This window comes from Pristiophorus japonicus, chromosome 6, assembly GCF_044704955.1.
Source record: "Pristiophorus japonicus isolate sPriJap1 chromosome 6, sPriJap1.hap1, whole genome shotgun sequence".
NCBI classification, from domain to species: Eukaryota; Metazoa; Chordata; class Chondrichthyes; family Pristiophoridae; genus Pristiophorus; species Pristiophorus japonicus.
Window position 1 is genome coordinate 241,678,277 of NC_091982.1, and position 26,348 is coordinate 241,704,624.

The 26,348-nt window shown below is 44.4% G+C and overlaps 1 protein-coding gene and 1 long non-coding RNA gene across 4 annotated transcripts in view; one reads left to right on the forward strand and one right to left on the reverse strand.

Moving 5' to 3' along the window:
- LOC139266012 (uncharacterized) overlaps positions 1–1,202 on the reverse strand; it is a 43,256-nt gene extending 42,054 nt beyond the window's left edge. Inside the window, exon 1 of the long non-coding RNA XR_011593672.1 lies at positions 1,043–1,202. This is a non-coding gene — a long non-coding RNA (uncharacterized lncRNA). The remainder of the gene's footprint in view (positions 1–1,042) is intronic.
- Positions 1–21,404, forward strand: part of LOC139266011 (neprilysin-like) — a 277,737-nt gene extending 256,333 nt beyond the window's left edge. For all 3 annotated transcript variants that reach the window (XM_070883753.1, XM_070883755.1, XM_070883754.1), the window contains 3 exons: positions 2,620–2,715; positions 13,530–13,606; positions 14,824–21,404. In XM_070883753.1, the coding sequence (XP_070739854.1) occupies positions 2,620–2,715; positions 13,530–13,606; positions 14,824–14,923 (273 nt within the window). In that variant the 3' untranslated portion in view covers positions 14,924–21,404. The remainder of the gene's footprint in view (positions 1–2,619; positions 2,716–13,529; positions 13,607–14,823) is intronic.
- Positions 21,405–26,348: the final 4,944 nt, after the last annotated feature.

Here is a 26,348-nt window from a genome sequence, read left to right on the forward strand (position 1 = left end):
TTGGGGCCGAAATTCAGGGTCTCAAATAGACCTGTTAATGCCTGGTTGTGACGGTCATTCTTACAGATTGAATGGCCGCCGCTTTGGGGTCAACTGGCTGACCCGACCTAAATTTAGGTCGGGGGTTTTTCGGCCTAGACCCAATTCTGCCCAATTCTCATAACTGCCGAAAGCGAGTCATCAGGGGTTGCACCACCAATTTTATTCAACAAAAATACTTAACTTCCGAAATTCAGCTCCATCCCTCGATCCCCCGCCGCGGGGTGCCCCAACAGATTTTTATATCGGTGCACCCTCTGCTGAGTGAGTGGCAGCACAGCGGCCCTTACAGGGGTGGGCCGACTGCCGCGGCCACAATGGAAATATTTTTGCCGGCCAACTTCCCGATCGGCCGGCAAAATACTGCCCCCGGGTTCGGCTGGGCTGCCAACAGGCAGCCTGGCACCCAGGCACCCACTCTTGGGTGCCAGGCCGCTGGCCCAGCCGAAACCCTCCCTGGTGGCCCAGTAGCCGAAGATTTAAAGTAACAGAATCTCTCCCATTTAATGGAGGGGAGTGAGCGTGGTGACGCACACGAGCTGTGACATCACCAATACTCCACCACTGATTGACAGCAGCGGAGTTCCTGTCTGACTGATTTTCAGCCAGTCTAATTTCAAAGTCCTGAAAATGGCTCTTCCGACCATATCGGAGCTCCCAGCAGTAAGTACCACTCTAAAAATCATAGGTGCACCAGCTTTCTGCCACACCTGAATTTCGGCCCCCTCATCGACCCTATCAAACTCTTTCATAATCTTAAAGACCTCTATCTGTTCACCCATTGGTCTTCTCTTTTCTAGAGGGAAGAGCCCCTGTTTCAAAATAGCATGATCGTGCTTCCTTAGATGATCACCAGATTCTGCATGTACCACACAGCACTGTAATATGTCCTATCCACACATATAAAATATTAAACTTAATAAAATAAGTTTCTCAGGCTAACATGATTAAAACAGGTGTGAAAAACATCACATTACCAAAATGTACCATATGATTACAGTACCTCATTGTGTGGTGTTGAAGAGGGCAAAACTGTTCAGTAATTTTTCATAATCAATAACAAAGTGCTCGGAAAATAATTGCTTGATCTTGGCGGCTTTCCCTCGCAGTTTCTCTCTTCAATCTGTGCCTGTTGTGAAGCCTGTAATCTGTGTTAACCTAACGTGGAGACTGCAGCAGCTGTCAAGATTGTGACCTTGTAGTCATTTCCCTGGTGAACAGAGCATTGTTGTCAAGTGCTGCGGGCAGCTGGCTGAAGGACTATTCAGTACGGTCGTATGTGGCATGACATAGAATGAACTCCACCACTCCAGTGATGAGCAATGGATTCATTTCACATTGTGTTGGAGATAATGAAATGGGAATTTTGCTTACAGTTTTTTTGTAAGATAACTACTGGGCCGAATCTTGCTAGGGAAATCAGGCTGAGTTTCTTTACTCTTGGAAAAAGAAGGCTGAAGGGTGACCTAATAGAGGTCTTTAAAATTATGAAAGGTTTTGATAGAGCGGATACAGAGAGAATGTTTCCACTCGTGGGGAAGAGCATAACTAGTGGCCATCAATACAAGGTAGTCATCAAGAAATCCAATAGAGAATTCAGAAGAAACTTCTTTACCTAGAGAGTGGTGAGAATGTGGAACTCGCTACCACAGGGAGCGGTTGAAGCGAATAGTACAGATGCATTTAAGGGGAGGCTGGACAAGCATATGAGGGAGAAGGGAATAGAGGGTTATGCGGATAGATTTAGATGAGGAAAGATGGGAGGAGGCTCGAGTGGAGCATAAACGCCGGCATGGACTGGTTCGGCCGAATGGCCTGTTTCTGTGCCGTACATCCAAGTAATCCTATGTAAATCGGCCAGCAAGTTCAGGGGACTAAGTGACATGTCGTGAATTGCTTTCTGGTGGATTTCCATTATGCTGCCGTTTGCTTCACAGAAAAGGCATCTCTCACCTCGCCTCCCCGTTACCTTTAAGAACTTGCTGGTTTTGCACATTAAGTCCCCATTAAACTCGCCGCAGAAAGTTAGGGCTCGTAACTAATAGTGTAAATGCCCTTTCAACGGACGCGATAAGTTAAGATCGACAGGGCCTCCACATTTCTGAGCTTGCCGGGTGCTTCACCCGCTAAAGGGGCTCCCCCCACCATACGCCCGCCCCCCCCCCCCCCCAACCCCCTGCCTCGAAAGATCGAGGCCAATGATTCTATGAATTCTGCACTTCCTGCAGGGAACACATCGCAGGAAACCGTGGGCCCACAGCTCGTGGTTTTTCACCCGTTAAAATTAATGGACACCAGCATAGAATTGACCCCAATATCTCCGCACTGTGTTTACAAAGTTTCCAATGCACGGTGACCATTAGAGATCTTTCCCCGTGTTGGTCGGCAGCACAAAGAGATAAAAGCTACGTTAATGTTTCGGGGTCCTGTCAGGAACACACCTGAGACTTTGACCTATGTTCTCTCTCTCTCTCTCTCTCTCTCTGTCTCTCTCTTTCAGGTACACACGCACTGTGCATTTCCAGTATTTCCAATCTGTGCTGTGGATTTTAACTTGTGGCATTGAATGTTTATTTTCAGGCTTATCAGGCACATGTGAAGAAAAGTGGGAAGGATGGCCTGCTCCCTGGGGTCAACCTGAACCATGATCAGCTCTTCTTCCTGAACTTTGCACAGGTGAGGCCAACTATTTTGTGCTTAATTTTGCAAATTCTATTGTGAAAGCATTGAAGCTTTCGCAATAGAATTTAATATCAACTGTGCCAATCTGCAGTACTTTTGCCAAGAGATCAGTTACGAGCAAGTTATGGGCAACTTAATTCCAAGTGTCTCACCTCCTGACTCCCCAAAGCCTCTCCACCAACTACTAGGGACAAGTCGGGAGTGTGATGGAATACTTTCCACTTGGCTGCAACAATACTCGAGAAGCTCGACACCATCCAAAATAAAATGGTTCACTTGATCTGCAGCCCTTTCTACCAACTCAAACATCTGCTCACTCCATCACTAGTGCACCCTGGCTCATTACCACCTTCTCAAGGGTGATTAGGGAAGGGCAATAAATGCTGTCATTGCTAGCGATGCTTACATCCCATGAACATTTTTTTAAATTCCAGAGAATGAATTAAAAAGATAAATGTTTCCATCCTCTTCACACACTGAATGGATATAGTGGCTCATAGAATCATAGAATGATGCAGCACAGAAGGAAGCATTTTGAAGGAGCTATCCAGTATGTCCCACTCCCCTGCTCTTTCATCCTTGGCCCTGCAAATTGCACCACATCATTTCACTTTTGAAAGTTATTATTGAATCTGCTTCCACCGCCCTTTCAGGCAGCGCAGTCCAGATCGTAAAAACTCGCTGCTTATTTTTTGTTCCTCATGTCGCCTCTGGTTCTTATATCAAGTGCCATAAATCTGTGTCCTCTGGTTATCGACCTTTCTGCCACAGTTTCTCCTCATTTACCCTTCATGATTTTGAACATCTCTATCAAATCTCCTCTTAACCTTCACTACTCTAAGGAGAACAACCACCATTTCTCTAGTCTAACCACATAACTGGAGTCATTCAACCCAGGTACCATTCCAATAAATCTCCTCCACACTCTTTCTAAAGATGGACATCCTTGCTAAAATGTGGTGCCCAGCTTTGCAGCTGGGGCCTAACCAGAGTTCTATAAAAGTTTATCATAACTTCCTTGCTTTTGTACTTGAAGCATCAATTTATAAAGGATCTTGTTTGCCTTTTTAACAGCCTTCTCAACTTGTCGTGCTACCTTCAAAGACTTGTCTACATACACCGACATGTCTCTCTGTTCCTGAACTTCCTTTAAAATTGTACCAGTTAGTTCATTCTCCCGACCAAAATGAATCACTTCACACTTCCCGTGTTAAATTTCATCTGCCATGTGTTTGCCCATTTTACCAGACTACCAAAGTCTGTTACTGTCCTCTTCACTGTTAGCTACATTTCCGAGTTTCGTGTCATCGACAAATTTTGAAATTATGCCCTCTATACCCAAGCCAAGGTCATTAACATATGTTAAAAAGATCAGTGGTCCTAATACTGACCCCTGAGGAACAACATTGCATATTTCCCTCCAGTCTGAAACACAATCGTTGACCACAAATCTCTGCTTTCTGTCCTTAGTCAATGTCATACCCATACAGCCACTGCCCCTTTAATCGCATGGGCTCATATAGACACTGTTGTGTATCTGTAAAGCATGCACTCCCATGTTCTGCCACCAGAGAGCTCATCCCCTGCAGTCCCAAGGGATCCCAGCATCCCTTGCGAGCACTGTATATAAGCCGACCCCTAAGGCCTGTTCCTCACTCTGGAGTGTCTTATTAAAAACTGAGGTCACTGTTACTTTAACCACCCTGTGTGCAGCCTCATCTGTGTTAGGAACACAATAACTGGTGACGAGAATACGAATCCAACGCAAAGATGCAGCAAACTGTGGGCATCCTGGAGAAGTTCTCAAAGCCTATGTCGAATGGCTAGACCAGCACTTTGTAGCCAATGAGCTGGACGGAGAAGGAAGCGCTGCAAAAAGGAGAGCGGTCCTCCTCACGGACTGCGGGGCACCGACCTACTGCCTCATGAAGAATCTTCTGGCTCCGGTGAAACCCACAGATAAGTCATATGAGGAGCTGTATACACTGGTTCGGGAGCATCTTAACCCGAGGGAGAGCGTGCTGATGGCAAGGTATCGGTTCTACATGTGCCAGCGATCTGAAGGTCAGGAAGTGGCGAGCTACATCGCCGAGCTAAGGCGAATTGCAGGACAATGTGAGTTTGATGGCTACCTGGAGCAAACGCTCAGAGGCTTTTTTGCACTGGGCATTGGCCACGAGACCATCCGACGAAAATTTTTGACTGTAGAGGCACCGACCCTCAGTAAGGCCATTGTGATAGCATCACCGTTTATGTCCACCAGTGATAACACCAAACAAATCTCTCAGCTCACAAGTGCTAGCAATGTTCATAAATTAACTGTAACTGTGTTGCGAGAAGAAATGTACAGGGCAAAACCCACGAGTCTGCAACTGCCAGCAGGCCTCAGGTGACCCAGATGGCTCAAAGTCCACAACAAAAGATGAATGCAAGGCAATTCACAACTTGTTGGCGTTGGGAAGGCTTCCATTCAGCCTATTCATGCCGCTTCAAAGGGTATATTTGCAAGAGCTGTGGAACAATGGAGCACCTCCAACGACTTGCAAACAAGCTGCAAGCTCTACAAAACCTGCTAACCACCACGTGGCAGAGGAAGATTGGTCCATGGTGGATCAAAGCAATTTCGAGCGTCAGAGAGAGGAGGCAGATGCTGAAATACACGGGGTGCACACATTTTCGACGAAATGTCTACCTATAATGCTAAACATAAAATTGAATGGCTTACCCGTAGCCATGGAACTGGACACTGGCGCTAGCCAATCCATCTTGACTAAAAAGATGTTTGAGAAACTGTGGTGCAACAAGGCACTCAGACCAGCCCTGAGCCCCATCCACACGAAACTGAGAACGTACACCAAAGTGCTCATCACTGTCCTGGGCAACGCCATGGTCAAGGTCACCTACGAGGGCATGGTGCACGAACTGCCAGTCTGGATTGTCCCGGGCGATGGCCCCACACTGCTTGGAAGGAGCTGGCTGGAAAAATCCGCTGGAACAGGGATGACATCCGAGCGCTATCACATGTCGATGAAGCCTCATGTACCCAGGTTCTGAAGAAATTTCCTTCCCTTTTTGAGCCAAACATTGGAAACTTTTCCGGGGCAAAGGTACGGATCAACTTGGTCCCAGAGGCACGACCCATTCACCACAAAGCGCGAGCAGTACCTCACATAATGAGAGAGTGGAAATCGAGCTGGACAGACTGCAACGCGAGGGCATCATCTCCCCAGTGGAATTCAGCGAGTGGGCCAGCCCGATTGTTCCAGTACTCAAAAGTGATGGCAGGTTCAGGATTTGCGGCGATTATAAAGTAACTATTAATCGTTTCTTGCTACAGGACCAATACCTGCTACCTAAGGCAGATGACCTATTGCGACGCTGGCAGGAGGCAAGACGTTCACCAGGCTCGACCTGATTTCAGCCTACATGACGCAGGAGCTGGAGGCGTCTTCGAAGGGCCTCACTTGCGTCAACACGCACAAGGGACTGTTCATCTACAACAGATGCCCATTTGGAATTTGGTCAGCTGCAGCGATCTTCCAGAGAAACATGGAGAGAGTAGTCAAGTCGGTACCACATATTGGTCATGGGTCGGGACACCACCAAGCACCGACAAAACCAGGAGGAGTTCCTCCAGCGATTGAATCGCGTAGAGCTGCGGCTGAAGAGTCCGAAATGCATCTTCATGGCAACAGAAGTGGAGTTTTTGGGGAGAAAGATCGAGGCGGATGGCATTCGGCCCACAGATACCAAGACAGAGGCTATCAGGAACACGCCCAGACCACAGAACGTCACGGAGCTGCGGTCGTTCCTGGGACTCCTCAACTATTTTGGTAACTTCCTAACAGGGTTAAGCACCCTTTTAGAGTCCCTACATGTGTTACTGGGCAAAGGTGAGAACTGGGTATGGGGAAAAAAAAACTATTAATTGCTTTTGAGAAAGCCAGAAACATTTTATGCTCCAACAAGCTGCTTGTATTGTATAACCCGTGTAAACGACTTGTGCTAGCATGTGACGCGTCGTCGTATGGAGTCGGGTATGTATTACAACAAGCTAACGTTGCGGAGAAGTTGCAAGCTGTCGCCTATGCTTCCAGGAGCTTGTCTAAGGCTGAAAGGGCCGACAGCATGACTGAGAAAGAGGCATTAGCGTGTGTGTTCGGGGTAAAGAAAATGCATCATTATCTGTTTGGCCTCAAATTTGAGCTGGAAACCAATCACAAGCCCCTCACATCCCTTTTCGCTGAAAACAAGGGGATAAATACTAATGCCTCAGCCCACATACAAAGGTGGGCACTCGCGCTATCAGCGTATAACTATCCGCCACAGGCCAGGCACCGAGAACTGTGCGGATGGTCTCAGTCGGCTATCATTGCCCACCACGGGGGTGGAAATGGCGCAGCCTGCAAACTTGTTGATGGTCATGGAAGCGTTTGAAAATGTTAAGTCACCTGTCACGACCCGTCAGATTAGGACTTGGACCAGCCAAGATCCTCTGCTGACCCGAGTAAAAAAACTGTGTACTGCATGGGAGCTGGGCCAGCATCCCTGTTGAAATGCAAGAGCCAATCAAGCCATTCCAGAGGTGAAAGGACGAGCTGTCCATTCAGGCAGACTGCCTGTTGTGGGGTAACTGCGTAGTGCTACCAAAAAAGGGCAGGGAGACGTTCATCTCGGATCTCCACAGCACACACCCGGGTATAGTAATGATGAAAACGATAGCCAGATCCCAAGTTTGGTGGCCCGGTATCGACTCTGACTTAGAGTCCTCTGTACGGCAATGCAGCGTATGTGTTCAGTTGAGCAACGCGCCCAGAGAGGCACCACTAAGTTTGTGGTCCTGGCCCTCCAGACCATGGTCGAGGATCCATGTTGACTATGCGGGCCCATTTCTCGGTAAAATGTTCCTGGTGATGGTGGATGCTTTTTCAAAATGGATTGAATGTGAAATAATGTCGGGAAGCACCGCCACCGCCACCATTGAAAGCCCGAGGGCCATGTTTGCCACTCACGGCTTGCCTGACACACTGGTCAGTGACAACGGGTCATGTTTCACCAGTGCCGAATTTAAAGAATTCATGACCTGCAATGGGATCAAACATGTCACCTCGGCCCCATTTAAACCAGCCTCCAATGGGCAGGCAGAGCGGTCAGTACAAACCATCAAACAGAGCCTTAAACGAGTCACAGAAGGCTCACTCCAAACCCGCCTGTCCCGAGTACTGCTCAGCTACCGCACGAGACCCCACTTGCTCACAGGGATGCCCCCGGCTGAGCTACTCATGAATAGGACATTTAAAACCAGACTCTTGCTGGTTCACCCCAACCTGCATGATCAGGTAGAGAGCAGGTGGCAGCAACAAAATGTAAATGATGGTCGCACCACTGTGTCATGGGAAATTGATCTGAATGACCCTGTGTATGTGTTAAACTATAGACGTTGTCCCAAGTGGATCGTGGGCACGATGATAGCTAAAGAAGGGAGTAGGGTGTTTGTAGTCAAACTAGACAATGGACAAATTTGCAGAAAGCACCTGGACCAAACGAGGCTGCGGGTCACAGACTGCCCTGAACAACCCACAGCAGACACCACCTTTTTCGAGCCCACAACACACACCCAAAGGATCAATGACACCACACTGGACCAGGAAATCAAACCCATCACACCCAACAGCCCAGCAAGGCTAGGCTCACCTAGGAGCCCTGAAGGGCCAGTAACACGCCAGCCCAGCGAGGGCACAGCCAACACACCAGAACCGATATTTGTACCGAGGCGGTCCACCAGGGAAAGAAAGACTCCCGACCGCCTCACCTTGTAAATAGTTTTCACTTTGACTTGAGTGGGGGAGTGATGTTGTGTATTTGTAAAGGATGCACTTCCATGTTCTGCCACCAGGGAGCTCATCCCCTGAAGTCCCAAGAGATCCCAGCATCCCTTAGGAGCACTGTGTATAAGCCGGCCCCTAAGGTCTGTTCCTCACTCTGGAGTGTCTTATTAAAGACTGAGGTCACTGTTACTTTAACCTCCCTGTGTGCAGCCTCATCTGTGTTAGGCACACCATAGACACTATGATGTGGAAATTAGACAGTTCCAGGGGTGCGAACTGGGCTCCAGGAGCAGCCCGAAGTGCTATAGAACTTTCAATCCACTTTTACTTTAGACTGGCAGCTTGCTGGCGAAGCGGGTATCAATGTTAGGTCAGCACGGCAACGGCCCATGGGTTTGTCCCAAGAATGGGAAGATTGTTGCAGCGAGGGGAGGGGCGGGGGCTGAGGGAGCATGAGGGGAGGGTTGCTCCCTGCGCCTGTGGAGTTGAGGCAGTGCTCCTTCTCCTTCTACCACCCTTAAGAAGGGTTTGTATTTTGGAAAAAAAATTATAATTTGTTGACGACCGCAGGGTGTCGCAGATGAATCCTGAGTGGACCAGGCCCAACACCGATCCGATCATCACTGACCAACAGTCAAAAACGGGTTCTTTTATCGACTGTTAGGCCTCTAAACTTCATTTTCTAGATGCCTGACTCCCCATTTTAGGCATGGTACTGTGATGCTTATAACACGGGCTCCAATCAATTTAGTACTGGGACCAACTGCACAGACTGGGCACAGGCCATGCCATTGCTAAATTGGTGTGCTTTGCACCAGTTTTACGCCCATTTTACGTAAAACAATTTATTTTCGTATGGGACTTAATTCCCTCAAAGTCCTTTTTAGAACTTACTAGTTACATTAATTAAGCACAAGCAAGTTAGCCAGTGCACTAAAAATAATTTACAGAGGGAATGAAACCCCAAGTATATCCCTCGTAACATTTTGGGGCTTGATTCTCTCTCCTGAAGCTCCTCACATCCCTGATATCAACAGGGAGATGGTATGAGTTTCTGCAGTTGGACACAGTGTCTGTGGACTAGGGATGGGGGTAAATCAGCAAGAGATTTTGTTTCTGATTGCATTTTGTCCTCCTGTATAATGGACAAGTGTTTACGGTCCCCGCCACAAACTCCTTTCCCTCGCCACTGACTCCATCTCACTTCCCAACTCCCCAGTCTGAGGCTGAACCAGACTGTTTGCAACCTTGGTGTCATATTTGACCCTTAAATGAGCTGTCGACCACATATCCGCAGCATAACTAAGACCGCCTATTTCCACCTCGGTAACATCGCCCATCTCCACCCCTGCCACAGCTCATCTGCTGCTGAAACCCTCATCCATACTTTTGTCACTTCTAGACTTGACTATTCCAATGCACTCCTGGTTGGCTTTCCACTTTCTACCCTACGTAAACTAAAGGCGATCCAATACTCTGCTGTCCGTGTCCTAACTCGCACCAAGTCCCGTTCACCCATCAGCCCTGTGCTGCTGACCTACATTGGCTCCCGGTTAAGCAATGCCTTGATTTTAAATTCTCATCCTTATTTTCAAATCCCTACATGACCTTGTTCTTTCCTATCTCTGTAATCTCCTCCAGCCCCATGACCCCCCCCCCCACACCCCGAGATATCTGCGCTCCTCTAATTCTGCCCTCTTGAATATCACCGATTATAATCGCTCAAACACTACTTTCTGTTGCCTAGGCCCCAAACTCTGGAACTCTCTGCGTAAACCTCTTCACCTCTCTACCTCTCTTTCCTCCTTCAAGACGCTCCTTAAAAGATACCTCTTTGACCAAACTTTTGGTCAGCAGCGCTAATTTCTACTTATGCGGCTCGGTATCAAACCTTTTATCCCATAATACTCCTGTGAAGCGCCTTGGGACGTTTCACTACATTAAAGGCTCTATATAAATGCAACTTGACATTGTTGAGTGTAGCGATTGGGTGAGGACAGAATCAGGCTTGGCTGTGAGGCTACCACTGTTTGCAAATGACGAGTGGCTTCTCGGACAAGGCCCCAAAGACCCCTCACAGAACAATGCCTCATCACAAGTCAGACTTTCTCCAAAGATGGAAGATTAAAGCATCCCAATCAAGCAGCTGTGGAGCTCCTAATCAGACTCGAGCACATCATTGAGCACTGCCCTCAGAGGGAATTTGCAGGCAGCCTAAAAGATATCCATGCTGTTACACCAGAATCTTTGGCCTGGATATCTGACTTAGATATTGACATTTGATTTGCTTTGCCACTACCCATAGAAAAGAAGACAAATCAGACTGTTGAGGAGAGGATGAAAAGGTTTTTTTTTATTCATACTCGGGATATGGGAGGTATGGTAGCATAGTGGTTATGTTACTGGACTAGTAATCCAGAGGCCTGAACTAATGATCCAGAGACATGAGTTCAAATCCACACTGTTTGAATTTAAATTCAATTCATTAAATGAATCTGGAATAAAAAGCTGGTATCAGTAATGGTGACCATTGGCTAGAATTTCCTCAAAGCCCACCATTGCCTGATTGCCGCCCAAAAAAACACTATGGCTGGGAAGATTATCGCCGGCGAAAACCTCCCCAAAAAAAAATTCTGCCCAGTGAAAAGTATGGGCCGTGCACCCCCAATGTTGGCGAAAAAGTGCAATTTTGGCTAGATTGGGTGGTGCCTCAAGAAAATGGCCGATAAATTAAAAAGTCTATAAAAATTTACCCCGAGGCTGCAGGTTGGGCCTAACACGAGAAAAAGAACAAAAATAATTTTTTAAAAACCTAACTAAAAAAATCAAAAATAATTCCAAACACGGTTTTAATTAAATCACCCCAACAGATTTTGAAAATAAATAGTAAAAAAACATCAGAACTACCACCCAGCTCCGCTGATCCTCGTGGGAGTTGTTTAAAAATGTTTTTTTATACTTAGCTACGGGTCCCTGCTCAGCCAAATATCACGCCACGGCGATCTGTGTATGGTGCACGCCGGCGGTCCGCTCCCCAGCGGTACCTCGAAACCGCCAGCGTGCCTCAGCTGGGGAATTTTTCACCACCCGATTCTCGCCCAAAACAGTCAATACCGCTGAGAAACCAGGCGGTGAAACACTGCAAATTCTAGCCTCATGAAACTATTGGATTGTTATAAAAACCCATCTGGTTCACTAATGTTCCTGGAGTGGGACTTGAACCCATGACCTTCTGGCTGAGAGGTGAGTGTGCTCCCCACTAAGCCACAGCTGATAGCTATGGAGAGATTTGATAGGGGAGTTCAAAATCATGAAGAGTAAATAAGAAGAAACTGTTTCCATTGGCAGAAAGGTCGATAACCAGAGGACACAGCTTTGAGGCAATTGACAAGAGAACCAGAGGCGACATGAGGGGAAAAAAATAAGCAGCGAGTTTTTACAATCTGGAATGCATTGCCTGAAAGGGCGGTGAAAGCAGATTCAATAATAACTTTCACAAGGGAATTGGATAAATACTTGAAGTGGTATAATTTGCAGGGCCAAGGATGAAAGAGCAGGGGAGTGGGACATACTGGTTAGCTCCTTCAAAGTGCCAGCATGGGAATGATGGGCTGAATGGCCTCCTGTGCTGTATCATTCTCTGATTTGATGAGCCACCATATCCATTCAGTGTGTCGAGGAGACGATGGAAACATTTGTTTTTATAATTCATTCTCCAGATTTTAAAAAATTGTTCGTGGGTTGTGGGCGTCGCTGGCAAGGCCGGCATTTATTCCCCATCCTTAATTGCCCTTGAGAACGTGCTGGTGAGCCTTGTTCTTGAACCGCTGCAGTCCGTGTGGTAAAGGTGCTCCACAGTGCTGTTAGGTAGGGTGTTCCAGGATTTTGACCCAGTGACGATGAAGGAACAGCCGATATATATCCAATTTGAATTGGTATTGACAGGGAGGAGAAAACCTGGGGAGAATACGAGGCAAAAAAGAAAGGTAACTGCTGTCAGTTATCAGTGGTAATAAAACTGATGTGCACAACCCAGGTGAATTCAGGTGAGGGTTTTCAAGTAACAATTATGCCACAGAATACCTTTATTTTTCTTTGTGGCTATTACAATAAAATCACAACAGGATTTAACATCAACATTTATTTCTGTTCTCTCTCCCCAGTAGATTTGTGACTGGGCTGTTAGGAGTCTGCAGTAGAATCATTTTCCTCTTGGTTCTGGAACAACATTAGAAAAATCTACGTATAGTGATGAAGAATCCACTTCATATTTTAGTCCAAAAATTTAAAACCTCGATTACAATTCATGTCAGGCTTTAAAGCATCCAATTTTAGGATAGATTTTAATGATGGCTCTCACAACTTGCATTTCTCATTAAGGTACAGAACTAATCTTTAATCACTATTCATTAGCGATCATGAGATCTTCAGACATGCATTTAAGGCTTAAATAGTACTTTATTTTCATATTCAGAATTCCATAGTTTCACTGTGCAGGATACCATCAAGGTTGAAAAGAATAAGAGACAGCCGGAGGTGAGATGAGGTGACATTTTTTTTTACACAGCGAGTTGTTGTGATCTGGAATGCGCTGGCTGAAAGGGCGGTGAGAGCAGATTCAACAGTAACTTTCAAAAGAGAATTGCAATACAGTATATATACTTGAAGGGGTTAAAACATCTGCATGGCTATGGGGAAAAAGCAGGGGGAGTGGAATTAATTGGATAGCTCTTTCAAAGACCCAGCACAAGCACGATGGACCAAATGGCCTCCTTCTGTGCTGTATGATTCTATGACTCCATGATTGAGAGAGTGAGAAGTATAGGCACAAATAGGACTGAGTTGCCTGCGACTTCAGCCAGGGCTCAGGTGCCACTGTTTGGATATCCTACCATAGTTATGTAGATACTGTGCTATGGTTGTCAGTAAAGTTACTATTATGATCTGAGTAATAATGACTGTAACTCGTTGCTTTAACAGGTCTGGTGTGGAATGTACAGACCAGAGTATGCCGTCAATGCCATTAAAACTGATGTGCATAGCCCAGGCGAATTCAGGTGAGGGATTTTAACTATTTGGTATGAAATCTGATATGTACGTTTCCTTCATTTCATTAAAGACACCCATAAACTATTCCAATGCTCTCCAGGCCAGCCTCGCTTCTTCCACCCTCCATAAACTTGCGCTCATCCACAACTCACACCAAGTCCCCGTGCTCGTTGACCTACATTGGCTCCCGGTCCGGCAACACCTAGAATTTAAAATTCTTATCCTTGTGTTCAAATCCCTCCATTCCTCACTCCTCCCTATCTCTATAACCTCCTCCAGCTATACAGCCCTCCGCGATCTCTGCGTTCCTCCAATTCTAGCTTCTTGTGCATTTCCTTCGCAGCTGTGCCTTTAGCTGCTAAGTTCCTAAGCTCTGGAATTCCTTCCCCAAACCTCTCCACGCTTCTCTCTGACAGGCTGTCGATTCGCTATGAGCCGACTTTGCACGACTGACATAAAGCAATTTAGGAACATAGGTACAGGAGGAGGCCATTCAGCCACTCAAGCTTGTTCCACCATTCAATTAGATCATGGTAACATATATCTTAACTCCATCTATCCGCCCTGGTTTTGTAATCCTTAATACCCTTGCCAAACAAAAATCTATCAAAATCATTTCTGAAATTTTCAGTTGACCTCCAGCCTCAACAGCTGTTTGGGGGGAGGAAGTTCCAGAATTCCACTACCCTTTGTGTGACGAAGTGCTTCCTGACATCACACCTGAATGGCCTGGCTCTAATTTTAAAGTTATTTCCCCCTTGTTCTGAAGTCTCCCACCAGAGGAAATCGTTTCTCTCTAGCTACCCTATAAAATCCTTTAATCATCTTCAACAGCTCAAGTAGATCACTCCTTATTCTTCTATATTTAAATGAATACAAGCCCAGCCTTTACAACCTGACCTCATAATTTAACGATTTTAGCCCCGGTATTACTCTGGTGAATCTGCGCTGCACTCCCTCCAAGACCAAAATATCCTTCCTGAGGGGCGGTGCTTAGAACTGAATGCAGTACTCCAGATGAGGCTTCATCAGAGCCCTGCACAACTGTAACATCAACCCCTTTTTTAATCCAGCCCTCTTGAGATAAAGGACAAGATTCCATTAGCCTTTTAATTAATTTTCATACCTGTCCACTAGCCCTTAGCGATTTAACCCCAGTGTCTTCATATCTAAATGTTGTGGACCATGAACTAAACCTTGACTGTTCTTCTCTCTCATATTGCAGAGTCCTAGGAACGCTCCAGAATTTTGAAGAGTTCAGTAATGCTTTTCACTGTATAAAGAATGATTACATGAATCCTGAAAAGAAATGTCGTGTTTGGTAGCCAGACAGTTCCTGCTGTACTTAAAACTGTTTAGAATGTCCTCTTCCGGGATTCGGAAGTGGATGAAACCTTGAGCTGGAATGAATTACTTTGTACTTAGTAATAAGGATAGATCAATGCCCATTTTTGCTGATACCTCATGTCAATCAAAATGCCCTAACTGCTAATGCCCAACAAATGATTTGTAAAAAACTGGATTGGAAAAGAAACTACAATGGTAAGTATAGCGACTGACTGCACCAAAAGCCTTGGCTATCTTAATGTTGTAGCTTCAGTTGCACATAATCCCGATGGAAAATGAAGAATTGCTTCCATTCATTAGCTGTGTACACCTAACTCAAATCACAGACTTAAAAGGAGGTTTAGAAAGGTAAAATCAATGATACTATGAGTGTTTTAACCGCTGACTTTTGATACTGTCTAAGATTGTAAACATTAGCCAGATGCCAGGTGTACTTGGTAAACGAGTGGAGATGAATACAATATAAACTAGCCTAAACTAAGACTAGAGCTTAGAAGACCCCACCACCCCCCCCCCACCACCTGCTACCCATCCCTCCACCCCCCACATCCCATCCCCACTCTCGCAGGGTAGTAGATCTATTGGGAAGCAATTATTGTTGTGTCTAATCCTTTAAAAAACAGAGAATAAGAACAAAGTTGAAAGTTACAACGGTAAGCATAGAATTGATGAATCATCTCTGGGATATGAAAGAGAAGGAGCTCTCTTAATTTCTGAGCTTCACGGTGCTTTCGGGGACAGATGGAGATCAGAGACCAAGTATTTGCCTGTGGTGATGAGAAGAAAAAGCAAAGCGAAAGATGATCCTGAACTACTTGTGCAGATAGTTTTAGAGTGGCCTTGGAAATAGCAACACTCTAGGGCTGAATGATGTGAATTGTAATGGTGGGAGCTTCTAATCATGAATTAGGGAAAACGTTCAGAGAATCTTTTTCTCCTGAAAGCTTTATCCATGATTATTCACCTCCCTCAATAGACATAAGTTATCATGATGCAAATTGTGCTTTGGTCTGTTGACAGGGGTGGGCTTGAGAAGCTATTTGGCATTTTATTGTTCCACACTTGTCACATTTGACCAACAATCCACATATATGAAGAGATTGTTGTGTGTTTCTGTTAAACTGTATAGGAAGAAAGAACTTGCAATCCTATAGTGCCTTTCATGACCTCAGGACGTCCCAAATTACTTTACAGCCAATGAAGTACTTTTTGAAGTGTAGTCACTGTTGTAATGCAGGGAAACATGGCAGTCAGTTTGTGCAAGCAAGCTCCAACAACCAGCAATCTCATAATGACCAGATAATCTTTTTTTAGTGATGTTGATTGAGGGATAAGTATTAGCCTGGACTGATAAATGTGAGCATTGTGTGAAACTACAATCAAATATTGAAAAAAATATAGTATTTACTAAACCTGATTATTAAGTATAAGAGAGGCCAGAAACATCCATTTTTAAGCAAATTTTTGTTAAGTCCCATTTTTCTAGAGGTCATAGTCTCGGGATAAGGGATCGGCCATTTGGACTGAGATGAGGAGACGTTTCTTTGCTCAGAGGGTTGTGAATCTTTGGAATTTTCTACCCCAGAAGGCTGTGGATGCTGAATCATTGAGTATATTCAAGGCTGAGATCGATAGATTTTTGGATTCTAAGGGAATCAAGGGATTGGGGATCGGGCGGGAAAGTGGAGTTGAGGTCAAAGATCAGCCATGATCTTATTGAATGGCAGAAGCTTCGAGGGACCATATGGTCTACTCATGCTCCTATTTCATATGTACTTATAATCATTCCTGTTATAGGTCAGAGTATACGTATTTCATCACATATAATTACCTGACCTATTATACATCAGGCAGATTGTTAGAAGGCTGCTCTGCTGGTGGGGACCTTTTCCTACCATGAAGCCATCTTAAGTGGTTGGAAGATCATGGTCAGTCTGTGCCCACATTTACAATGGGTGAGGCTCCCTGACAAACAGGAGATTTGTAAAATTAGCCCTATAATGTGAAAGGATTTCATTCCACCCCTCCAAATAGTCAGAAACATTTTTTTGAAACTACCCCTTTAAAACAACCAACATCAGTAAAATAGGTTACTCTGGTCACTTATCACATTGCTGTTTCTGGGACCTTGTGTGCAAATTGGCTCCTGTGCTTCCTGCGTTACAACAGTGACTATGCTTCAAGAGTACTCCACTGGCTCTAAAGTGCTTTGAGATGTCATGAGGTCGTGAAATGCTCTGTATAAATGCAAAACTTTTCAACTCTCTTGTAATGTTCCCCCAGCTTGGCCATCTACCAGAGATTAGGAAAATGATAATTTACAATGAGAGATTTAATGGTTTAGGTCCATTAAGAATCCAGCAATTTCACCACATCTGGGACCATTTTATGCAACAATTACTATACCTGTGGTGCCAAATCACGCCATACACGTTAGAATCATGGGCTTTGCTCTTGGATATTGCACCACAACAAACCCTATATATTGACCTGAAGCTACCTGTTCAATGAGCCATGAAAGCCAATCAAAAGACATTTCACGAAAACTAACTTTCAGAAAGCCCTCCAATATTTAAACATAAAATTTGCATCTCAGCAACTCTCCTACTGAAAGTGACTGTTTTCCATGTAATTTGATTAGTTCAAAGAGCTGGCATGGCAGATTGGGCTGAATGGGCTTCTTGTGCACTTGTCTGAGCTGGGTCAAATATCATTGCTCCCTACTCTCTCGTTATCTCTATACCAGACGCGCAGTGTTTGTGTCCAAAACCATTCATTGCCACTTCTCTCCACCGTTTAGAAAAGTAACAATGGTCTGTCCTGAGTCAATGGTGACTGGCAGCTAAGATGTGAGTAGAACAGAAATAAAAAAGTATAGACAGCAAAGTTTCAGCAAGCTGATTTTAAAAAACATAGAAAATGCACAGCATGTTAGTCAGCCTATGAAAGAAAAAGATACGTTGAAGTTAGGAGCGGGGTCCCTCAACATAACCCGTGATACTCAGTCGAAGCGTCCCAGCTCAAACATTAACCTCCCTTTCTCTTACAATTGCTATCCGATCAGCTGTGCATTTGTGCCATATTTTGTTTCCATTTAAGAAGTAATACGGTCGTTGCTTTAAATTCGCCATGCTAATGTCGCAAGGTGAAACTCTGTCCTAATAGGGCTTTTATTTGTTTTGCTGAATGTCTGTTATTGCAATAACACTGACTTTGTGGGATTGTGCAGGATGGGTTTGAGGGCAGTAATGGGTGCTGTACTCCTGCAAACGCTTAACGTGCCGACACCAGGCGCCGGTATTAACCGGTTTGGTAATTTAAACCGACTAACATTTGCATCAAAATAGCACAGAGTGGATTTCTTTGCTACCAGCCATTAAGCATTGGGCAGGAGAACAGCAGAGATCATCATTTCTACTTCATGATCTGGTATGTAATTCAATTCGGGAGAAAGATTAGGAAAATGTTCTCTTAATAAATCTCACAGGATCAGCGATGTGGTCAGTAAAAAGGGCAGTAACTATTCCAACGTATTTGCTGTCAGTGAGGCCTCGCGCGCGACCAGCGGGATCGAGAAACCGCCGGTGAATTTTGACCACAATTTTCCTCCGGTGAATTGAACGCACAGGAAAATTGCAGTCAGGCGGCGCGCCGGTGGTTCTGCAATCCCCGATCAGTTGCGAACCAAACTTACCGTCAAAAGAGAATCACGTGCTGCACGCAAAAGGAAGAGACTGCTGACATTTCCTGGGTTGTACCTCATAACATTTTTTTAATGAAACTATATGATTGGGTCACAAACAATTGGCCCTCCAGAAGTTTGATTTTATAAATTGAATTTATGTCATCTAATGCTGTGTAGGAAAATAAAACATGATTTTTTCCTTCTCCCTTGGGTAAATACTTGATAGAAATTGAATAATCCCAAAGAATCTTTGCCTAGGAACAATGGACCTGACTTTCACGGGCTTTGTGCTACTGTTTATTGTTATACATTATTTTGTCAGCCTTGTTTTCCTGAGGCACCATAAATGATGGCTATGACACCAAGATGTTAATTTAATTAAATGCAAATCACTGCAAACCGAGAGTATTTAGTGCAATACGCTGCTGTCCAATGTTATCTTAAAATTCTCACCTTTATCAAATCCCTCAAAGACTAAAATTCTCACCTTTATCAAATCCCCCTCCCTATCTCTGTAACCTCCTTCAGCCCCACAACCCTCCGAAATCTCTGCGCTTCTCCAATTCTGGCCTCTTGCGTATCCCCACATGCCATTGCTCCACGATTGGCGGCCGTGCCTTCAGCTGCCGAGGTCCTAATCTCCGGAATTCCTTCCCTAAACCTCTCCGCCACTCTATCCACTTTCTCCTCCTTTAAGACGCTACCTCTTTGACCAAGTTATTGGTCACCTGTCCTAATATGTCTTTATGTGGCTTGGTGTCAAATTTTATTCAATAATCATTCCTGTGAAGTGCCTTGGGATGTGCTAGTCTGTTATAGGCGCTGTATAAATGCAAGTTGTTATTATCCCTTACTCTCCTCCCTTGAAGGCTGAAGAATGCAAGACAGCCAATTGGTTCCTGATCGAACTGGCTGTTGTTCATGCGTTTAGCTTTGTTCGTCAGCACTGCAAGCTGTTTGGATAGTCAGGACATCAGATCAAAGCCCAATCATAAGAACATAAGAAATAGGAGCAGGAGTCGGCTGTACGGCCCCTCGAGCCTGCTTCGCCATTTAATACGATCATGGCTGATCCGATCATGGACTCAAGTCCACTTCCAGTACCTAGCTGGCATGCACATTTGGGACACTTTCCACAAGTGGGGAATTAATCGGGAGTGAGAAGCCAGGCATATGTAATTCCTTTTTTATTTTGCTCACTTTCCCTCTCCTGCTCCACAGAAGACGAATGTGCAGTTTTGGCTGGCTAAACAGCGGTCACATCAGGGAAGCATTGTTGTTCCGTGCCAGCCGAGCTGTGGAGCGGAGCCCCTGTTGAGATGCTAACAATTCGCTCAGATGCTAACAATCCGCTCAGTCGCAGCCAATTATTCCGCATCAGCCCAGAGAGGACAGATTTAGCACACTGTGTAAGCTCACACTTGGTCCCCGTTCAGTCCATTAGACCAAAGTAGCTTCACTCCTCCCCCGCTAAACTGACTGCATTTCTCATTTTTATGGCCGCTTCCAGTCTCACCTTATAATATCTTTGTGAAATCGCCGCTGTCTCTGCTGCTTTTGATGAACCCTCTCCCGGCCGGCAGCCGCAATCGGAGTCGGCAATTCGCCGCAAATTCGCATTTATCCCGATTTTCCCGCATATTCCAGTCATCGTAGAGCACGACGTGGAGCCGTTTGCTGGTGTGTTAACGCCAACTCTGAGAAATGGTCGGATTATCAGATCGAAGCAACGCTGGTGTTTTTTTTTGCAAATCCCAAGTCAGAGGGGAAAGTCCAGTAAGCACAAAGTCAGTCCAAAGCCTAGACCATAGTTCCAGTGGATATCCAACAAAGATGCATATTAACGGATCTTATTTACAGCAACAAAAACTTAAAAGTGTTTAGCTGATTTACAAATAAGACTTTTCTTTTGCAGTCGTAATTAAAATGGTTTCAAAATAAATCGTTAAATGTTACCTATTTTCTAGATTAAACTGTTCTTATAAATAATACATGGAAAACATAAATTGATTCCTGCTGTATTATTGATTAAATAACTTGCTATATACGACACCAAAGATTTTCATATCTATTGTAACTGGTGAGTACTACCAGTGAGTACTTCTGGGTTATGTACAGTTGCCATACAGATCTTTTCTAGCTTATGCCCATCTCCAATCATTAGCTTGCCCCAAAATACTGGCAATGCCAGGTAATTGTTCCACTTTACAACCATTTTGTTGCTTCCAATGACCAGAGCTTAACACGTAATTGGCCATTACCGGTTACATACAGAAATCTGTCATTACTAACTGTAAAAAACAAGATTAATATATCTCTTGACTAACAGTCTTGGCTCCTTTAAGGTCACACCTGGTGCATAACTGCTTTGGCCCGATGATAATTTAATTACTCAACCTTGGCTAAGCTAGAAAGGGTTAAAGTTGCTGCTTTAAATATACCCTTGTTTGTAATCTGCTTTAACTCTTTAACTCATGGATTTGTGTATTGGTGGAACTTTTGTTCCTTTCCCATGTTCAAGGGAGGACACTGGAGACATCTGGCTTGGTTTTGAGATGACGTGGAGTAATGCAGCACTCAATCCAAACACTGGGGGAACCAAATCTGATTGTACCCAAATGGTGTGCCATAGTGTAGCATCTTATTTTAAGCGGCTGCGCATAAAATGGCCTATCTGCTAAGGCTTGGTGTTTGAAACTGCAATAGGGAAATGTGCTTTTTACCACAGTCTGGCCCTGAAGCAGGGTGGTGGGGGGAGAGAGTGGTGTAGTAAGGTGGGGGAATGGGGGTGTTGCTGAAGGGGTGGCAGACTCCTGCCCTAAATCTGAAGGGAGACCAGTGGAACCATCCAGGAAGATGGTGCAGCTCTATTTACGATGTTCCCAGGAGTTTCCTCAATGACTTCTGCCAAGTACCTCTAAGGCAAATAGCAGGTAGAGGTGGGGACTGCCTAAGGTGCGAGTTCCCGCTACTAACCCACAGCTGGTGCCCATCATTTGTCGCGGCAGTTGGTATGTTGGATGAATGGAGACATACCAGCCTCCTTAAGGGCACATGTGTACCCCACCAGTGGGGTCCAGGTTAGGCAAGTGACCTGAAGGGTCACTAGGATTTTTGTTGTGAAATGTTTTGGAGATTAGCGGCCAGCACAGGGAGCTGATATGGGTTGGACAGGAATTGCAACCCAAAGGAATTTAGAACATATGTATTTGGTGAAACCAAATGGGAGCAGTTAACGTGTATGGCCCTATGGATAGACAACATCTTTGCTCCATAGACATTTGGCTTAGGGAGGCCCAACTGAAAGTGTATAACATTCTTTATCTAGTTCTATATGAACAATCTTGAGTGGTTTGCTTATTGTTCCATGAAAGGACTTTTATAGTGCCATGAATAAATGTAGTTTTGTGGAACATAATGTGTTTGATTCAAAATACATTGATTATGTCCCTAAAGAGCCTGAAGAATATTAGTTATTTGAGTTGAGACCATCATTTTTATCTGCTTTTTTTTAGCACCAGATGCTTTATGCATTAACATTGATTTAAATATCATAATTTTGGGGGATTTTTCTTGTTTGAGAAGGGAAGGCCTCTGAGTCTTGAACAAAGTGAAGCTTTATCTTAGGAACTGCCTGAGGTTAAAGAGTTACAGAGATTTCAAAAGATTGTGCATCGAGATCTGATAATGAATCCTACATTGTGTGTTTGAAATTTAGTTACTTTTTAGTTTTTCTCCTGTTATGACTAAAATATTTGGCAATCAAAAACTAAGACACCATTTTCTGTAATTTGTTTTGTTTACGAAATCAATAAAGTGCTTCAAAATGTAATTTGCTTCTTTATTTTGTCTAATTTACAACACGGACATCACACCATTTTATTTTACTACTATCACGAAAGGAGTTGATTGAAGGATTCCAATCGAAAGATCCTGATGAAATTATAATTTCCCTTGTAGGTCAACAGACCAAATATTGTCTTGGGGAAGGGTGCCACATGGTAAGGGTGCAGAATGCTGTGGCAGTTCTGTTGCCACACTGAAAAAGATATAAGTGAGTTAGTGTTTGTGTGATAATGCATTCTCCTTATACAGACTACATGCAGTGGAATTGGGATTAAGTCGTAGCAATGCAGTTATCAGAGAAAAATAATTTGAAAGATGCAATACATTTAGCCTTGGTTCAGCTCTAATGGCAATGAGCACAATTTAACGTCTTCACTTAATTTTAACGTAAATCACTAGCCTTGAGTCTAGACCCCGATGTTTGGAGTTTAAGGTAGCTTTGGGGGTCCTGAGTGAAGCAGACTTCTTGGAGTTTAGTGCCATTTTCCAGTTGTACAGCCCTTCAATATCACTCTACTTCAAAACATAGAAACATAGAAATTATGTACAGGAGCAGGCCATTTGGCCCTTCGAACCAGCACCGCTATTCAATAAGATCATGGCTGATCATTCAACCTCAGTACCCCTTTCCTGCTTTCTCGCATATCCCTTGATCCCTTTGGCCGTAAGGCCATATCTAATTCCCTTTTGAATATATCTAACGAACTGGCCTCAACAACTTTCTGCGGTAGAGAATTCCACAGGTTAACCACTCTCTGAGTGAAGAAGTTTCTCCTCATCTTGGCTTATCCCTTATTCTTAGTCTGTGACCCCTGGTTCTGGAAATCCCCAGCAATGGGAACATTCTTCCTGCCTCTAACCTGTCCAATCCCATCAGAATTTTATATGTTTCGATGAGATCCCCTCTCATTCTTCTAAACTCCAGTGGATACAAGCCCAGATGATTCAGTCTTGCCTCATATGTCAGTCCTGCCATCCCAGGAATCAATCTGGTGAACCTTCGCTGTACTCCCTCAATGGCAAGAATGTCCTTCCTCAGATTAGAAGATCAAACTGAACACAATATTCCAGGTGTGGCCTCACCAAGGCTCTGTACAACTGCAGTAAGATCTCCCTGCTCCTATACGCAAATCCTCTAGCGATGAAGGCCAACATGCCATTTGCATTCTTCACCGCCTGGTGTACCTGCATGCCAAACTTCAATGACTGATGTACCATGACACCCAGGTCTCATTGCACCTCCCCTTTTCCTAATTTGTCACCATTCAGATAATATTCTGTTTTTGCCACCAAGGTGGATAACCTCACATTTATCCACATTATACTGCATCTACCATGCATGTGCCCACTCACCTAATCTGTCCAAGTCACCCTGCAGCCTCTTAGTATCCTCCTCACAGCTCACACTGCCACCCAGCGTAGTGTCATCTGCAAACTTGGAGATATTACATTCAATTCCTTCGCCTAAATCATTGATGTATATCATAAATAACTGGGCTCCCAGCACTGAACCCTGTGGCACCCCACTGGTCACTGCCGGCCATTCTGAAAAGGACGCGTTTATTCCAACTCTCTACTTCCTGTCTACCAACGAGTTCTCTATCCACATCAATACATTACCCCCAATACCATGTGCTTTAATTTTTCACGCTAATCTCTTGTGTCGGACCTTGTCAAAAGTCTTTTGAAAGTACAAATACACCACATCCACCGGTTTTCCCTTGTCCATTCTACTAGTTACATCCTCAAAATATTCTAGAAGATTTGTCAAGCAAGATTTCCCTTTCATAAATCCATGCTGACTTGGACCAATCCTGTCACTGCTTTCCAAATGCACTGCTATTTCATCTTTAATAATTGATTCCAACATTTTCCCCACCACCGATGTCAGGCTAACTGGTCTATAATTCCTTGTTTTCTCTCTCCATCCTTTTTTAAAAAGTGGTGTTACATTAGCTACCCTCCAGTCCATAGGAACTGATCCAGATTCAATAGAATGTTGGAAAATGATCACCAATGCATCCACTATTTCTAGGGCCACTTCCTTAAGTACACTGGGATGCAGCCTATCAGGCCCTGGGATTTATCGGCCTTCAATCCCATCAATTTCCCTAACACAATTTCCTGAATAATAAGGATTTCCTTTAGTTCCTCCTTTTTGCTAGACCCTCGAATCCCTTGTATTTCCAGAAGGTTATTTGTGTCTTCCTTAGTGAAGATAGATCCAAAGTATTTGTTCAATTCGTCTGCATTTCTTTGTTCCCCATTATAAATTCACCTGATTCTGACTGCAAAGGACCTACGTTGGTCTTCACTAATCTTTTTCTCTTCATATATTTATAAAAGCTTTTGCAGTCAGTTTTTATGTTCCCTGCAAGCTTCCTCTCATACTTTATTATCCTCCTTCGAATTAGACCCTTTGTCCTCCTTTGCTGAATTCTTGGGCCTGCTGAAGTCAGGTTTGCAGCTTTTTCTGGCCAATTTCTATGCCTCTTCCTTGGATTTAACACTATCCCTAATTTCCCTTGTTAGCCACGGTTAAGCTACCGTCCCCTTTTTATTTTTACTCCAGACAGGGATGTACAATTGTTGATGTTCATCCATGTAATCTATAAATGTCTGCCATTGCCTATGCACTGTCAACCCTTTAAGTATCATTTGCCAGTCTATCCTAGCCAATTCATGTCTCATACCATCGAAGTTACCTTTCCTTAAGTTCAGGACCCTAGTCTCTGAATTAACACTGTCACTCTCCATCTTAATAAAGAATTCTACCATTTTATGGTCACTCTTCCCCAGGGGGCCTCACACAACAAGATTGCTAATTAGTCCTCTCATTACACAACACCCAGTCTAGTTGGTTCCTCGACATATTGGTCGAGAAAGCCATCCCTAATACACTCCAGGAAATCCTCCTCCACCGCATTGCTACTGGCTTGGTTAGCCCAAACTATGTGTAGATTAAAGTCGCCCATGATAAATACTGTACCTTTATTGCATGTATCCCTAATTTCTCTTCACATATCTTACTTAATTCATCCGATCACTATCAGCAACCTCATTTATGAGCAGATCAAAGGAGAATGCTTAAGAATGTACATGGCATTCATTGTATATAGGAAGGATAATGTATTGTGTCAGATTGGCTTACTTGGTAGCACTCTTGCCTCATATTACAAAATGTGTCATCCTTTAGGTGAGATGTTGAACTGAACTCCAGTCTGCCCAGAGTTTCGAGTTCTCAAAGCAAAGAAAACCAACGAGTTATCTCAGCCTACATTTTATGTTTTCTTTATTTACGGGATGTTGGTGTCACTGGAAAGGCCAACATTTATTGACATTCCCAAATTGCCTTTGAGAAGGTGGTAGTGAGCCACCTTCTTGAACTGCTGCAGTCCTATGTGGTGAAGGTGCTCCCACAGTGCAGTTAGGGAGGGAGATCCAGGATTTTGACCCACTGGTGATGAAGGAATGGCAATTATATTTCCAAGTCAGGATGGTGTGTGACTTGGAGGGGAATGTGGAGTTGGTGGCGTTCTCATGCTGCCCTTGTCTTTCTAGGTGATGGGAGGTCGGGGGTTTGGGAGATGATGTTGAAGAAGCCTTGGCTAGTTGCTACAGTGCATCTTGTAGATGGTGCACACTGCAGTCACTTTGCGCCAGTGGTGGAGGGAATGAATGTTTAAGGTGATAAATGAGGTGCCGATCAAGCAGGCTGCTTTGTCTTAGATGATATTGAACTTCTTGAGTGTTGTTGGAGCTGCACTCATCCAGGCAAGTGGAGAACATTCCATCATACTCCTGACTTGTGCTTTGTAGGTGATGAAAAGGCTTTTAGGGAGTCAGGAGGTGAGTCGCTCGCCACAGAATAC